Source organism: Lynx rufus, unplaced genomic scaffold (genome assembly GCF_022079265.1).
Source record: "Lynx rufus isolate CCGP_SWC_20201006 ecotype Redwood Valley unplaced genomic scaffold, mLynRuf1.p SCAF_10, whole genome shotgun sequence".
In the NCBI taxonomy this organism is placed as follows: Eukaryota; Metazoa; Chordata; class Mammalia; order Carnivora; family Felidae; genus Lynx; species Lynx rufus.
Window position 1 is genome coordinate 24643414 of NW_025814824.1, and position 16879 is coordinate 24660292.

At 43.1% G+C, this 16879-nt stretch overlaps 1 protein-coding gene and 1 pseudogene across 1 annotated transcript in view; both read right to left on the reverse strand.

The window, feature by feature from the left end:
* Positions 1–1538: 1538 nt before the first annotated feature.
* Positions 1539–16879, reverse strand: part of UBQLN1 (ubiquilin 1) — an 84373-nt gene continuing 69032 nt past the window's right edge. Inside the window, exons 11-12 of the mRNA XM_047102672.1 lie at positions 11207–11253; positions 1539–1996 (exon numbers count right to left, since the gene is read on the reverse strand). Coding sequence (XP_046958628.1) covers positions 11245–11253 — 9 coding nt within the window. The 3' untranslated portion in view covers positions 1539–1996; positions 11207–11244. The remainder of the gene's footprint in view (positions 1997–11206; positions 11254–16879) is intronic.
* On the reverse strand, positions 9130–9832 carry LOC124528920 (thymosin beta-4-like; annotated as a pseudogene).

The window sequence follows — 16879 nt, forward strand, 5'->3', positions numbered from 1 at the left end:
ACCCACCAACCTTTGTCCCACATTCTGTTTATATAAACCTTCAAGTATTTTTGGCACTTTGGACACCATCTTTGAGACGTTAGTCATTAGTTCACTGCCTTCCCGGGGTTGGCCTCACTGACAGAAACTCCTTTCTTGTTTTGCCACCACTGGTCTCTTGGCCTTTGGATTTTGTCCGTGGTGAGTGGCCAAACTTGGTGTTTGGGGGACCCCTGGAACCAGGCGCTCTTGCGTCCTTGGGCCCCAGTTACAATAGTACTAATAATGAAGACACAAAGTGCAAGGAAAGTGCGGGGACAGGTAAGCATCGAATCCGTGTAACTTAAGCCAAGGAGCAAGATGTGGCAAAAGACTCTTGAAAACCGTCATCCTGACTCCTTTTCCTCCCTTCCCCTCTGACGGAGGGACGAACAAGGGCAAATACTCGAAGAGTATGCCCACGGGGCTAGGCAATACTTGGAGTATCCCTTGGTCTCCCTGGAAACAATAGGGACAGGGGGCTCAACCCACAGGCCTGGCCACGCTTGGAAGGTCCGCCACAGCCTCGGGAAGCCAGGGCGGCTGCCGTTAGAGCAGTGCTGTGCTAAGTGTGGCCCCTGGACCCGGTAGGGCAGCCTCACCTTCAGCTTACTAGGCTTGGGAATCTGCAGACCCCACACCAGCAGAATGGGCGAGCCAGAGGGGTGGGGCCCAGCACGCTGTGTTTTAACCAGCCCTCCAGGGCACTCTGATCCTTGTCAAGTTTGAGAATCTCCACCTGTCTGCTCTTAAGGGAAGCCTTTGCTGGAGGTCACTTGAATGGGAAGAGCCCTCTGTGGGAGGCAGGGAGCTCTTGACTCTTGAAGGGAAGGAAGAAATTCTTCTCTACCTTCAGGGCCTCCCAGCTGGACTAAGAATTCAATTTACATGCGACAGATTACCAGAAGAAAAACGTGTTATTACATGTTCACGGGAGGCCCAATAACACAACTGAGACCTAAAAAAATGACCAAGGGAGGCAGTTTTTATATTTCTTAGATAAAGAGACAATAAGTCTGTGAGGAATTAACAGGACAAAGAAAAGTTAACTCTGGGAGCTTCCGTTAGTAAGGAATTTTGAACAGAATTTCGGCTGGGCTGGTACATCAGGAAAAAGTAACAGGGCTGTTTATACAGCCTTCTGGGCTCTAAATCTCCCTTATCTGGTGATGAGAACGTCTCTGTCTCCTGGTACAGGGAGGGCACCTTCCGTAGGGAGGGATCTTTCCTGTTTTCAGGGGAACGGGGTGGAGGGAGGGTCTTAGTATCTCTTGAGTAACTCTTAAAATAATCACTATGCAAAGTGACACATTTTGGGGCAGCCTTGCCCTTTGCCCCTCCCCCCTCTAGGAGTAAATGAGCTTCCTCCTTGAAACCTGGCTGAGAAAGGGTATCTCCTGGCTGCTGTTTGTTTGGGTATTCCATAATAACTCAAATCTCAGGGACTTTGAAGCTCTATCATTATTATTATATAAAATAAAGAAAAATACAGATATTGTTGTTTTTTTTTTTTAATCAGAGAACAATGTGGCTAGAGAAGGGCAAGAGAGAAGGCTGGATCCGGGATTGCAGCGAGGGCCCAAGGACGCAAGAGTGCTTGGCTCCAGGGGTCCCAAAAAGAACAGGTTTGACCCCTCACCACGAACAAAATCCAGACAAAATCCAAAGGCCAAGAAACTAGTGACAGCAAAACAAGAGTTTATATCAGTGAGGCCAACCCCAGGAAGGCAGTGAACTAACGTCTCAAAGACGGTCCCAAGTGCCGAAAATACTTGTAGGTTTATATAAGCAGAATGTGGGACAAAGGTCGGTGGGTACGTGCAGGTGGGTGGCAAAGGTCAGGTGGATCATCGTCTTGGAGTCAGTCATGCAGGATCTTGCTGGCATCTGGGCAGTCCCTGTCGCTTGAGGGGGTAGCTTCGGTTCCCATCAGGGGGTGCTCTGCCTGCAGGACCATTTGCCTGAGTTAAGAGATATGCTGGACAGAAGAACTTAATTAGAAAATGCAGACAAAGGTCAAAATGGAGGTAGTTGAAATCCTCTTTCAGGATGACTTAGGAAGAGACTTTCTGAAGACACAACTCCCACCTGCACACATTTCACCCACGCCTAAAATTCTATGGCCAGATCCCTGCTGCTTGGGCACTACCTCAGGGATCACCAGCTTATCAGTGTGGCAGCCTCAGTGATTGTCACCAATAGTCATGGCTGTCAGCCAATGGGCGCGTCCGCCTCAGTGATTGCCAGCCAATGGGCGTGTATACCTCAATGATTGTCAACTAACACCTCAGTGATGAGCTAGCATCTCAGAGCCCAGAGCAAGGTCCTCTGAGGAAGAAGGCGGGGCTGAGCTGTTGAAAGGGAAGGTGAGGCAGGAGACGATAAGTGAAGTGCTTCTTCACTTCCCTTCGCTGTTCTTCCTAACTCTAACCCCTCATGGGCATGAAAGAGTGAACACTAGCAAGGAAGCTACAAAGTTATGTTGCTTGCAACCAGTGTCTTGGGAGACTTCGAGCAAGTTTCACTTTGCTTTCAAAATTGTGCCGTAACTCTTCCAATTTTCCTCAAGAGGCAATATGAAGGAGGACTAGTGATTCTCCCAGGACATGAGCTCAGGATTCTGCCACTTACTGGCTGTGTGACCTCAGGAAGTTTCTTAACTTCTCTGTGCATCAGTTGTCTGGTGCGTGAAATGGGGCAACAAGGATACAAGACACCGAGCATGTAGTGTTAGCTGTTATCATTATATCAAGACTTCTGGGGATGCCTGGGTGGCTCAGTCAGTTGAACATCTGACTTCGGCTCAGGTCATGATCTCACGGTTTGTGAGTTCGAGCCCCGCATCGGGCTCTGTGCTGACAGCTCAGAGCCTGGACCCTGCTCCAGATTCTGTGTCTCCCTCTCTCTCTGCCCCTCCCCTGCTCTCTCTCTCTCAAAAATGAATAAACATTACAATTTTTTTTCTAAAAAAAGACTTCTGTTATTGAATTAAGTAAATAAAGACTTCATAGCAAGCGACTGAAAGATAACAAGGGCAGCCTGGGAACAAGAATAATGCATTTCAATTCACCTTGTGTTTATGTCTGAGTTTTCTTAAATTAAAACCACATAAAAACCCTGAAAAGCTCTACTTTTCTCATCTGGAGCCTCTCAGGGGGACTGGCAATATCCCATGTCCTCTCATGTTGTGTTTGTGAACTTTGCAGGGGGGTGGTGGGTGGCCTCACTGGCAGCACTGTCATTGGTAGGTGAAGGAAATGCAAGTTGGGAAATCTACAAGGTGGCCACAGGTCAGCCTCATGCTATACAAATTGCAGACTTCTCCCAACCAGGAGGAGTGAAGTGGTCCCTTCAATACAGCAAGACAAGTAAGTGGCCCAGGGTGGAAGACCTGAGGGCCAAAAGAACCCAGTAAGAAAGGGGGCAGTCTTGGAAGAAATACCTAATATAACACAGTAATAGAAACTGTTATATATATGCCCCTATACAAAGATTACAGTTCCCAGGGTCCTTTGAGGTTGGGTGTGGCTATGCATTTAAAATTTGACCAATGGCATGTAAGCAGAAGTGAACTTACACTCTTCTTCCCTGCTGCCTGGAATGTAGATATGATGGCTGGAGCTCCAAGCAGCCATATTGGACAAGGAGGTGATCTTACATCTAGAAGCCTCTGCTAATAGACATGAGCCTGAGTCCCTGACAATTGTGTGAAACTACCAGCCTGTCCTGAGTGGCCTACTTCCAGATTTGTTTTAAGATGAGAGAGAAATAAAATGACTATTTAATCCACTGTTATTTTTGCCTTTCTGATACATGCAGACAAATGTAATTCTGACTATACAGAAATTTGACACAAGTAAGTTATCTAATTAAGATTTTAAAATTTATTTATTTTGAGAGAAAGAGAGCAAGCAAAGAAGGGGCAGAGAGAGAGGGAGAGAGAGAATCCCAAGCAGGCTCCGTGCTGTCAGCACAGAGCCCAATACAGGGCTCCATCTCACAAACGGTGATCACGATCTGAGCCAAAATCAAGAACAGGTCACTTAACCGACTGAGCCACCCAGGTACCCCTCTAATTAAGATGTTTTAAGTTTATGTGATCAAAAAGAATGAAATCTTGCCATTGGCAACAATGTGGATGGACCTATACTGTATTATGCTAAGCGAAACAAGTCAGAAAGACAAAATATCATGACTTCACTCTCATATGTAGAATTTAAGAAACACAGATGAACAAAGGGGAAGGGAAGGAGAAATCTAAAAACAGAGGGAAGCAAATGATAAGAGACTTCAAATACAGAGAACAATCTGAGGGTTGCTGGAGGGGTGTGGGTGGGGGATGGGCTAAATGGGTAATGGGCATTAAGGAGCCACTCATTATGATGAGCACTGGGTGTGAGATGTAGGTGATGAATCACTGGGTTCTACTCCTGAAACCAATACTACACTGTATGTTAACTAACTTGAATTTGAAATAAATAAATTATGTACTATTAAAAAAAAAAGATTGGAGCACCTGGGTGGGGCTCAGTCGGTTGAGCATCCAACTTCGGCCCAGGTCATGATCTCACGGTTTGTGGGTTCGAGCCCCGCGTCAGGCTCTGTGCTGACAGCTCAGAGCCTGGAGCCTGCTCCCGATTCTGTGTCTCCCTCTCTCTCTGCCCCTCCCCCGCTCTCTCTTCCTCTCTCCCTCTCTGTCTCTCTCAAAATAAATAAACATTAAAATTTTTGTAAATAAAATAAATAAATAAATAATAAAATAAAAAGATTTTTTAAAGTTTATGTATAAACAACATAAGCAGGGAAACTAGATATTGACGCTGATTTCTACAGAAAGGATAGAGAGTAACCCAAATGGTAACCCAAATGGAACCCAAATGGTAAATTAGGGATAAAGGGGGGGACTTCTTTTCTTTCTTTTTAAAGTCCTGACTGCTAAGGAGCCTACAGCCACAGCAACTGTAGAGGACCTTAGAAATGCACCTGTGTTCTCACCCCCCTGTGAGCCTCACCTTCCTTTCCTCGTTATACTTCCCTTTACCCCATTTTCTCAGCGATTTCATTTTATCATCTCATACATATCTTTGGAGGCTGCCATAACTCCTCTTTCAAGGGTGTAGGTGGGGCATCAATAAATAAGAGAGGAGATGGACGAGGAAGAGGGGCAGTCCACTCAGATGGAGAAAGAGTGCAAAAAGTAAAGGCTGAATAGACATTACTCCAAAGATGATACACAACGGCCACAAGCATATAAAATGAAGCCTAATGTCACTAATTCATTTGGCAAATGCAGGTCAGAACCATAATGAGAGATCACCTCATACCCATTAGGATGGTTTCTATCAAAAAAGAAAGGAAGGAAGGAAGGAAGGAAGGAAGGAAAGAAGGAAAGAAGGAAAGAAAGGAGGGAGGGAGGAAGGAAGGAAAGAAGGGAGGGATGAAGGGAGGGAGGAAATAAATGAGTATTAGCAAGGATGTGGAGAGAAAGGAACCTTTGTGCAGTGTGGGTGGGAATGTAAACTGGTGCAGGCACTGTGGAAAACAGTATGGAGGTTCCTCAAAAATGTAAAAATAGGGGCGCCTGGGTGGCTCAGTCGGTTGAGCGTCCGACTTTAGCTCAGGTCATGATCTCATGGTTTGTGAGTTCAAACCCTGCATCGGGCTCTGTGCTGACAGCTCAGAGCCTAGACCCTGCTTCAGATTCTGTGTCTCTCCCTGTCTCTGCCCCTCCCCTGCTCACACACTCTCTCTCTCTCAAAAAAAAGAAAACCTTAAAAATAGAATTTCCAGGGGCGCCTGGGTGGCGCAGTCGGTTAAGCGTCCGACTTCAGCCAGGTCACGATCTTGCGGTCTGTGAGTTCGAGCCCCGCGTCAGGCTCTGGGCTGATGGCTCGGAGCCTGGAGCCTGTTTCCGATTCTGTGTCTCCCTCTCTCTCTGCCCCTCCCCCGTTCATGCTCTGCCTCTCTCTGTCCCAAAAATAAATAAACTTGAAAAAAAAAATTTTTTAAAAAAATAGAATTTCCATACTATCCAGCAATGCCACTTCTGGGTATATTTCAGAGGAAATGAAAGGTGGATTTCGAAGATATTTGCATGCCCCTGTTTATAGTAGTTTTATTCATAAGCTCCAAGAGGGGGAAGCAACCAAAAAGTCCATAAACAGATGAATGGATAAACAAATGTGATATATCTATGCAATGGAATATTATTCAACCCTAAAAAGTCACATGGATGAACCTTGAGGACATGATGCTAAGTAAAATAAGCCAGTCACAAAAAGACAAATACTGTGTATGATTCCACTTATATCAGGTGCCTAAAGGTATCAAATTCACAGAGACAGAAAGTGGATGGTTGTCCCCAGGGGAGGTGGGGAGGGGAGCTGTGTTCACTGGGTACAGAGTTTCAGTTTCACAAGATCAGAAGCTCTGGAGATCAGTTGCACAGCAGTGTGAATGTACCTAATACTGCTGAACTGTACATTTAGAAAGGGTTAAGATGGCCAATTTTATGTTGTGTGAATATTTTTTAATTATGTGTAATTTGTTGTTAAAGACAAGAAAGACTAGCTTATCTTTTCACAAATTTGCTCAGTGTGCTTCCCGATCTCAAGTTGAAAGAAACTGGTGGTTTCATTTGGAATCTGTCCCATACCATCCCTGCCACTCAGGAGAGAGAGGAGGTATTTACATCCAGCCAGAGAGGGTAAGAGGAAATTCAATCACCTGGCTTGGATGTCCATAAATATTCAGGATTGGAGTGATCATTCTTCTTAGGTTTCCTTTCTTCCTAAGTAAGATTGGCAAAACTTTTTATATACATATATTTTTTTAAAGTTTATTTATTTATTTTGAGAGAGAGCAAGTTGAGAGGGTCAGAGAGAAGTGGACGGAGATCACAAGCAGGCTCCGCACGGTCAGTGCAGAGCCCAAGGTGGGGCTCGAACCCATGAACTGTGAGATCATGACCTGAGCGGAAGTCATACCTTTACCTGACTGAACCACCCAGAGAGACAGAATGGGAGAGGGGCAGAGAGCAAGCAAGACACAGAATCCAAAGCAGGCTCTGGGCTCTAGGCTCTAGGCTCTGAGCTGTTAGCACAGAGCCTAACACTGGGCTCGAACTCATGAGCTGTGAGATCATGACCTAGGCCAAGCTGGGATGCTTAACTGACTGAACCACCCAGGTGCCCCTGCCAGAAACTTTTTAACTGCTCTCCTTGAATCATCAGAATCACATTTATGAGACGGGATTTTTTTTCCTTTCTACTTCACTCTCAACATCTACACCCTTATTCTTTCTTTCTTTTTTTTATGCTTACTTATTTTTGAAATAGAGAGAGAGCAAGAGGGGGAGGAGCAGCGAGAGAGGGAGACACAGAATCTGAAGCAGGCTCCAGGCTCTGAGCTGTCAGCACAGAGCCCAATGCGGGGCTCAAACTCCCGAACTGCGAGATCGTGACCTGAGCCAAAGTGGAACGCTTAACCGACTGAGCACCCAGGTGCCCCAGTCTATCCCCTTGTTTTTATGTGCTTATGACAATGTACCTCCCACACACAACTAAAGAAGCACAAATTTTAAATGAAGTGTTTTTATACGCAAGATCCAGGCTACTTAACATGCTATGTAACTAACGCCGGCTAATGGGCTAAGCAGGGAATATGGGTTACTGAATCAACACTATGTTAGTTCACCTGAGGCCGAGCAGTCTTTTCGGATGATTCATGTTCCACTCACTTTTACTCAGTCACGGAAGCTTTACTCTTCCTTTCAACCTGAAGGTCATGCTAGTGGCAGGTTCCCATTCCATGGCTTTTTGCCATTTTGTGTAAGGTTAAAACATGAGAAGTTTGGTTCAGATGTCTGGTTTTACCGTCAAGTGATAAAGGCCAGAAATCCAGAGACAAAACCAAGAAAGAACATGTAAAATAAACTGAGTTCCCTGTAAATTTAAAAAGGGAAAAGCTGCTTGTTCCACCTGACACACATCACTCCACATCCAAGTATAGGAACCGAGTTCAACTGATGTGGGAATCACACTTGCTCTGTGACCTTGGGAATGTCTTCACCTTTCAGCGAATTTCTTCCAGCCATAAAATGATAATTAATACTATTAATACTATAATGCTTCTGACTTGAAACATCCAACTCTGTTTAAAAGAGAGAAGGGGGCACCGGGGTGGCTGAGTCAGTTGAGCATCCGACTCGGCTCAGGTCATGATCCCAGGGTAGGGGGATCGAGCTCCAAGTTGGGCTCCTCGTTGAGTGTGGAGCCTGCTTAAGATTCTCTCTCTCTCTCTCTCTCTCTCTCTCTCTCTGCCCCTCCCCTCTGCTCATACACTCTCTCTCTCAAATAAAAAATAAATTAAAAAAATAAAAGAGAGAGGATGCACCGAGGTTACCAGAAGCATGGAAAATGCTGTGTGGTAGACTGATGGGCTAGTAGAAGTCTTATTACCCAGGTTGACAATCAGGGCAGTCAAGAAGTCTCCCATTTTGTGTCCGCACTGGAGACAGCTTCCATTCCATTTCCGTGGGGTTGCAAATACCATCCACATGCATAGGTGATCTCCGAAGTTCTACCAAGTGGTCTTTGATAGTGTGGTCATTTCAGAAGACAATGTGATCCAAGCATTTTGTTTACATAGACTTCAGAGACTTGAAATGTAATATTAAACCACAATTCTCACAGGCATCCTATTACATTTTTTTCAGGTTTTAAAACTTTTTATTTGCATAGTAAAAAATTATGCATTCCAATAATTAAGATCGTTTGAACAACAACAACAAAATGGCAGTGAGGAAACTGCGTTTTGCAGCCAGTAGGACACCTTGGACCAGCTTGGTTTTTACTTTAAACTTCACTGTGGTGCCACCAACTTCTTGCTTCACCAACGTGCAGGCTCTCTTCCTTCCCCACCAGCCAGCTGGCAGATGGGAGAGCCGGGGGTGGCTTGCTGTCAGTGGTTCTCGATTCTTCCATGTGAAAAGGGGTAGCACAGTCACTTACACTCGATCCAAACTCTTTGCATCTTACAAAGTTAAACAGCTACAAGAAGTACATGCAATGCCTGTGGAAGGTACCGTGCATATTGGTGGCGCTCGCCTCATTACGATCCACCTGCTCGCTTCTCCTATTCGCTGGTTTCTTTGGAAGGCGGTGGGCTTTTCTCTTGCGTTTCTGTTGCCTTCAATTTCGATTTGACGAATTTCTCAATCTCAGCCGTATTGGGTTTGTGAGACAAGGTTGCAGAGGAAGCAGAACACGGTGCCGAAGCAAGTGGAGTCCAATCTGTGCACCGGCCGCCACAGGGCGCCCATCCTCTTATATTCTTCATAGTAATATTTTTTAGAAAGTTCCACATACACTTCAAAGATTCTGTTTAATCTTGGGAGTATTTTCACCTCAGTAGTGTGTTATTCTTGATGAGTCAATAGTAATATGTACTATGGTAATATATAGTAATATAATATAGTAGGGTATACTACCGTAATATATAGTGTATATTACTATAAGTAACATGGCAATAGGTAATATAGTAGCTAAGATAGGAATAGACTTAACAATCGAACAATTTTCTTCTAAATCAGTAACTAATATATGCCTTTCTTTCAGCGTTTCTATAGCATTTTGCAGTTTACAAATGCTTTCTGCTTCAACAACACTGGGCAGTAGATTGAACAAGTATTCTCCCATTAGTTAGAAGGAACTAAGCTCCCCAAATTTAAGTGGTGTGTCCAAGGTTGAGATAGTTCTTTTTGTTTTTAAATTTTTTTTTAATTTTTTTTTCAACATTTATTTATTTTTGGGACATAGAGAGACAGAGCATGAACGGGGGAGGGGCAGAGAGAGAGGGAGACACAGAATCGGAAACAGGCTCCAGGCTCTGAGCCATCAGCCCAGAGCCCGACGCGGGGCTCGAACTCACGGACCGCGAGATCGTGACCTGGCTGAAGTCGGACGCTTAACCGACTGCGCCACCCAGGCGCCCCTGTTTTTAATTTTTTTAATCTTTATGTACTTTTGAGAGAGACAGACGGAGCATGACAGGGAGAGGGGCAGAGAGAGAGAGAGGGAGACATAGAATTGGACGCAGGCTCCAGGCTCTGAGCCCTCAGCACAGAGCCCAACACGGAACTCGAAATCACGAACCTCGAGTTCATGACCTGAGCCGAAGTTGGACGCGCAACTGGCTAAGCCACCCACCCAGGTGCCCTGAGATCGTTCTTCATTCATGGTAGCTCCGTGAATGACATATCCTGCAAGAGAACGGAGAAACTAACATTTTTCTTACTGAGATGCGTGATTTAGAAAACTTGGTTTTGGTTTTCTTTCAGGTCACTTTGGACTGAGGATGAGGAACTAATTTCATTTGAAGTGCCATCAAAAACTGATTTTGTATTTCATTATACCGATTATACTGTTTATGAATTAACTGAGGCATAACACTTTTCAAAAACAAACATCATTTTATGATACCAATAATGCAAAGTAAGGATTGTTTTTATCATTTCAATTGGCCTGTTTAATAGTCCTCAGGTTTATTGTCTTACCCATTCCTTCAGGGCTAAAATTTCTCAAGTTTCAATGCAAAAAAAAAGAAATGCTATTGGAATATCTTAAGAATAAGGGACACGTGCAAACAATGAATTGTGAAGTTGGGCTCTGTCGCCACAGTTAATGTTTCTTCATTTGTTTCAGAATAAAATCAATGGCATGTTGTTGGGCATATTGTCACACCACATGCAGATGCTTGTCGAACATGAAGAATAACTTTCCAGAACTGAATGAAGCTGGACTGGAGTAGGAATCCTTCTCCATGGCACCAAATATGGACCAGCTGGTTGGGCTGCCATCTGAATGCAGTCACTAGTGAGCTCCGTCCACCAATTCTGCGCGATCCAGAACCATCTGACAGAACCCACAGCACCGGCCACCACCCTGACTCTTCGCTGTGAATCTGTATTTTCTAAATCCACAGAACTGAAGTCTGAGGAAATAAACCAACCAGGTATTGAACTTGACCTAGAACCTAAGCTTTTCACAGAGTTGTATATAGATACCTCATGAAAGATATCAAAAGATGCCATCCCTCCCATCAATATGAAACCATTAACATTAATTTTTAAGGATTCAGCTTTATATTTATTATTTTAAATTTTGTGACAAATATATGTTTTAATTACCTGAAAATTTTGGCTTCATATTGTTTCTTGGATACTCGTTAGAGGCCCTACAAAGAGAAAAAATTTAGAATTATGACATAGAGTTTTGCAAACGATGTTCACAAGGAATACTCATTTTCCCATAAGATGGGCCAACTAAAATCATACACTGGCAATTCACATTTCACCAACCCACAGAATTAAAGTTTATGAATGGAATTTTCTCAAGATTTTCTCCCACACGTTTTCTTTCACTTTTTGATACATGCTAATCTTGTCTGTAAACTAGCAGTAAATGATTAAAATGATAAACTGACAACACAACATTCACTAAATCTTAATTGTGCAAGATTTTTTTTTTATTTTATTTTATTTTTTTAATTTTTTTTTTCAACGTTTATTTATTTTTGGGACAGAGAGAGACAGAGCATGAACGGGGGAGGGGCAGAGAGAGAGGGAGACACAGAATCGGAAACAGGCTCCAGGCTCTGAGCCATCAGCCCAGAGCCCGACGCGGGGCTCGAACTCACGGACCGCGAGATCGTGACCTGGCTGAAGTCGGACGCTTAACCGACTGCGCCACCCAGGCGCCCCTTGTGCAAGTTTTTTAAATGCTTATTTATTTTTGAGAGAGAGAGAGAGGGAGACAGAGGATCCAAAGCAGGCTCTGAGCTGACAGCAGAGAGCCCAAAGCGGGGCTCCAACTCATGAACGGTGAGATCATGACCTAAATCAACATCAAGAGCCCAACACTCAACCGACTGAGTCACTCAGGCGCCCCAATTGTGTAACTTTTCTGATATGCATAAAACATTTTTCTGCTGGTAAAGTGATTCCTAGTTGATATGACAGAGATAAATATCAAAATATTGGAGCATATTATATAAAAGTGCCATGATTTCTAGTTTCACTCAAAAAAAAAAAAAAACATTTCAGAAAATACATTAGATAAAAATCTTAAGCTCCACCAGGTCAAAAAGCAAATACTGTAAATAAAGCAATAAAAGGCAAATTGGAATACATATTACAAATAATACACAAAGAGGCTTTTACAACACAGTAAGAAAAAGAAACAACCAATAGAAAATGGAGGAAGGGCATGAAGACGAGCTACAAATACACAGTCTCCAGTGATTCCGCACAGGAAATAGCGCACAATACAGAGTAACCAACTAGGGCTCATTAGACTCTTCACAGCTTGTGGTAAATATCTACTCAGCCCCTTCAATACTTTTTCATTCTGAATCCATGCCCACCAAGCAATCTTCTGATTAATAATGGGTTTTGTCAGGTTTGGGGAACCTGACTAGAATGAGCTGAATTGTAAATCACCAATACATAAATTAGCTCTGGGACCTATACATCAGTCTCAGAGTAACAGAAACTAACAAGCCAGGGAACTGGGGAGATGTTAAAGTGTGCCTACTTGCAACTAGTAGATAAATAAGTCCTGGAGATCGAATGCACAGCACAGTGCTCACAGACAACAATACTGTATTATAAACTTCAAAGTTGCTAAGAGACTAGATCTTAATTGTTCCCACCACAAAAAAGAGATGGTAATTATGTGACATGATGGAGGTGTTAGCTAAGGCTATAATGGTAATTGTATTGTAATATATAAATGTATTTTATACACACACACACACAATGTTATATGTCGATTGTACTTCAATTTTGTAAAGTTTATTCATTTATTTAGAGAGAGAGAGAGAAAACAGGAGGGGCAGAGGGAGAAACGGAGAGAGAGAGAATGCCAATCAGGCTCCACACTGTCAGGGCAGAGCCCAATGCAGGGCTCCAACTCATCTACTGTGAGATCATGACCTGAGCCAAAACAGTCAGATGCACAAAGGCCTGAGCCACCCAGGTGCCCCAAGAAACTAACACTTTGTAACAGAAACATATAGGTAACAAAATACTTTCACATTTGTTACCTATTGTGAGTTTCACCAAAATTACCTCTCCTGGACTAATCGACCCTGAAGAGACCAATAGAAATCAATTTTATGGACTTATAAAGCCAGGAATCAAATCCTTTATTAGGAGAGTGTTGATTCCACGACGAGTAGGAATGCTATGGGATGTGCTCAGAATTTCACACAGGGACAGAGAAAAACAAGCTAACAGAATGGACTTGAGGGGGTCGAGGTGAGGAATAATAAAATTGCTTTGTTTGCAACCTTCTCAGTCGGGCTCATCCAATAAACCAGTTCCACTAGGGGTCAGGCTTTACTTGAAGTCTATGTCTGTCCCTGTCAGTGAGGGATCAGAGCTGGGATCCCTTCCCCCTTCCTCCCACTCCCCCTTCCTCCTTTCAGCGTTCCTACCTTCTTTCCTCCTAGCTGGTCATTCAGCATGTGTATTTTGAGCCCTTGCTATAGTATCATATGTTAAAGATACAGGTAAGGCTCCCACGGTCATATAGATAAGAGTAGCATCGGACTTTAACAAAGTAAATTGTGGAAATAAAATTACAAACCCCATATTCTTGAATTCAACCTTGTTTAGAAAAGGTAATTAGAACAGAAGCTAACCACCTCATCAGTAGTTAATAATCAGCTCTTAGAACAGCAGTTCTCAAAGTGAGCCTCACAAAACCCTGGAGTACCTTGGGAGTTTGAGAGCGTCCCAAGACTTAACGACTTTTCTAAATAAACAAACATTTTTCTAATGAGATCAATGGTGATCTTACAAAGGTAATTTTTAAATATATTTTATAGTGAAGTGTGTCAACATCTGGACAATTTGCATTCGTGAACTAATATTTTCTAAATAATCAGCGCATAATGTTACAAAACCATTGCATGGGTAAAAGATCCATTGAAAGGGTAAGACGGGTGGGGCCCCTGGGTGGCTCAGTTGGTTAAGCGTCCGACTTCAACTCAGGTCTTGATCTCTCTTGGTCTGTGAGTTCGAGCCCCGCGTCGGGCTCTGTGCTGACAGCTCAGAGCCTGGGGCCTGTTTCAGATTCTGTGTCTCCCTCTCTCTCTGACCCTCCCCCGTTAATGCTCTGTCTCTCCCTGTCTCAAAAATAAATAAACGTTAAAAAAATATTAAAAAAAAGAAAGCGTAAGACAGGTGAAGGGATTTTAATGTAAGAGAATACAAAAAGCTCATTTGTATGGTTTCAGATTCCACATTGCTACTAGACTTTAAGAAACTCCCACTTATCAAGTTTCAATATATTAAAGAAGAATATGGACAGCTCTCTTAAAAGATTGCAAAACAGCCCCACTTCCACCCCACCCACCATTTCTAATGCATTTCCACGTGAGGCCATATTTTCTTCATATACTTCAAACAAGAACAACATATTGATTGAATACAGAAGCAGGTATTCTATTGAACAGTCATCTGTGAAGCCAGACATGAAAGAGGTTTGCAAAAATATAAAATAATGTCATCCTTGTCATTGATAATTTTAGTTTCAGAAAACATATTTTTCTTAAAATTTATGTTAGCATGTAATGGGCTTATTATTTTCATTTTCATTTTTTTAATTTTTTAAAAATGTTTATTCATTTCTGAGAGTGTGTGTGTGTGTGTGAGCAGGAGAGAGGCAGAGAAAGTGGGGACAGAGGACCCGAAGCAGGCTCTGAGCTGACAGCAGTGAGCCCCATGTGGGGCTTGAACTCACAAACCGTGAGATCATGCCCTGAGCCGAAGTCTGACGCTCAACCGACTGAGCCACCCAGGTGCCCCAAATTATTTTCATTTTTAAACAAATTAATAAATATTTCTAAATTTCTCAGTGGTAATTTTTAATGCAGTTAATATCAATAGATACCATCCTTACATACAAAAGCTCTTTGGGGTCCTCAATAATTTCTAAGAGTGAGGGGCACCTGGGTGGCTGAGCATCTGATTTCGGCTCAGGTCATGATCTCACAGTTCGTGGGTTCAAGCCCTACACTGGGCTCTGTGCTGACAGCTCAGAGCCTGGAACCTGTTTTGGATTCTGTGTCCATCTCTCTCTGTCCCTCCCCTGCTCACACACTTTCTCTTCCTCTCTCTCTGTCAAATGTAAATAAACATTAAAAAGTTGTTTGTTTTTTTTAAAATAATAATTTCTAAGAGTGAAAGAGCCCTAAGACCAAATACTTTGTTGCAACACCATCTTAATGCAATGGTGGCGGGGGGGGGGGGGGGGGGGGGGGAGCAGAGGTTTCTTCAGTCTCTGACAATAGGGAAAATAATTCAGTCATCCGTAGACAGCAAAGGAGGCTGTGGGTGGAGGGCGGTCTGATATTAGAGTAGAGACCAGAAAGTTTGAGACGGTTGCCACAGAAAAACAGGAGGGTGCTCTCAGGCTCCTCTTAAGTGCCTCCTTTGGCTGTTTCTGAGGCCAGTGGCCATGTATGCAGGGGCTTTCTGGTCTGGAGAGCTGTTTCCAGATGACACAACACTGCTGGCCCTCACTGTTCTCACAAACCCAGAGCCAAATCTGCTGAGAGTCAAGCAGGGGTAGGCTGTCTGCTGGGCATGTCCTTTTCTTTTTTTTTTTTTTAGTATTTATTTCCGAGAAAGACATACACACACAGAGCGTGAGCAGGGGAGGGGCAGAGAGAGAGGGAGACGCAGAATCTGAAACAGGCTCTAGGCTCTGAGCTGTCATCGCAGAGCCCGATGCAGGGCTCAAACTCATGAACCATGAGATCATGACCTCAGCCAAAGTCAGATGCTTAACCCACTGAGCCACTCAGGCGCCCCATCAGTCTTGATTATAGTCATGCTAGTGGGCATGAAGTGGTATCTTAATGTCATTTTAATTTGCATTTCCTTCGTGGCTAATATGTGGAGCTTATTTTCATGTGTTTATTTTCCATTCGTATATCTTTTTCGGAGAAAGGTCTATTAAGATCTTTTGTCCACTTTTTAATGGGGTTATTTGTCTTTTTATTGTTAAGTTGTAAGTTTTCTTCGTATCTTCTAAATCCAAGCCTCTTATCAGATATGTGACTTGGAAAAAGTTTCTGTCATTCTGTGGGTTGTCTTTTCACTTCCCTAATGGTGCCCTTTGCAGCACAAAACTTTTAATTTTGATGAAGTCCAATTTATCTTTTTTTTTCTTTTATTTCTTGTGTTTTAGGGGCCAGATCTAAGAAACCATTCCCTCTTCCAAGTTCACGAAGATTTATGCTTATGTTTTCTTCTAACAGCTTTTGGAGTTTTAGCTTTTACATTTAAGTCTCTGATCTATTTTGAGTAAATTTTGTATATGGTTGAGGTAGGGGTTCAACTTCATTCTTATTCATGTGGATATCCAGTTGTCCCAGCATCATTTGTTGAGAAGACTATTCTTTCCACATTGCATTGTCCTGGCACCCTTGCTAGAAATCAGTTTCCATTGAGTATATGGATTTATTCCTAGACTGTCAGATCTAGTCCACTGGTCTATATGAGTATCCTTATGCCAGTACCACATTGGTTTTTATGAGTATATAACTATAGCATGTTTTGTAAATGGAAAGTGTGAATTCTCCAACTTTGTTCTTCCTTTTCAAGATTGTTTCTATCTATATCCTTTGAGTGTCCATATGAATTTTAGGATCAGGTTGTCAATTTCTGCAAGAAGTCAGCTGGGATTTTGATGGAGATGCGCTGAATTGGTAGATCAATTTGGGGAGTACTGCCATCTCAAAAATATGACATCTTCAAAACCATGAAAAGGAGGTGCCTCCTCTCCAAGTC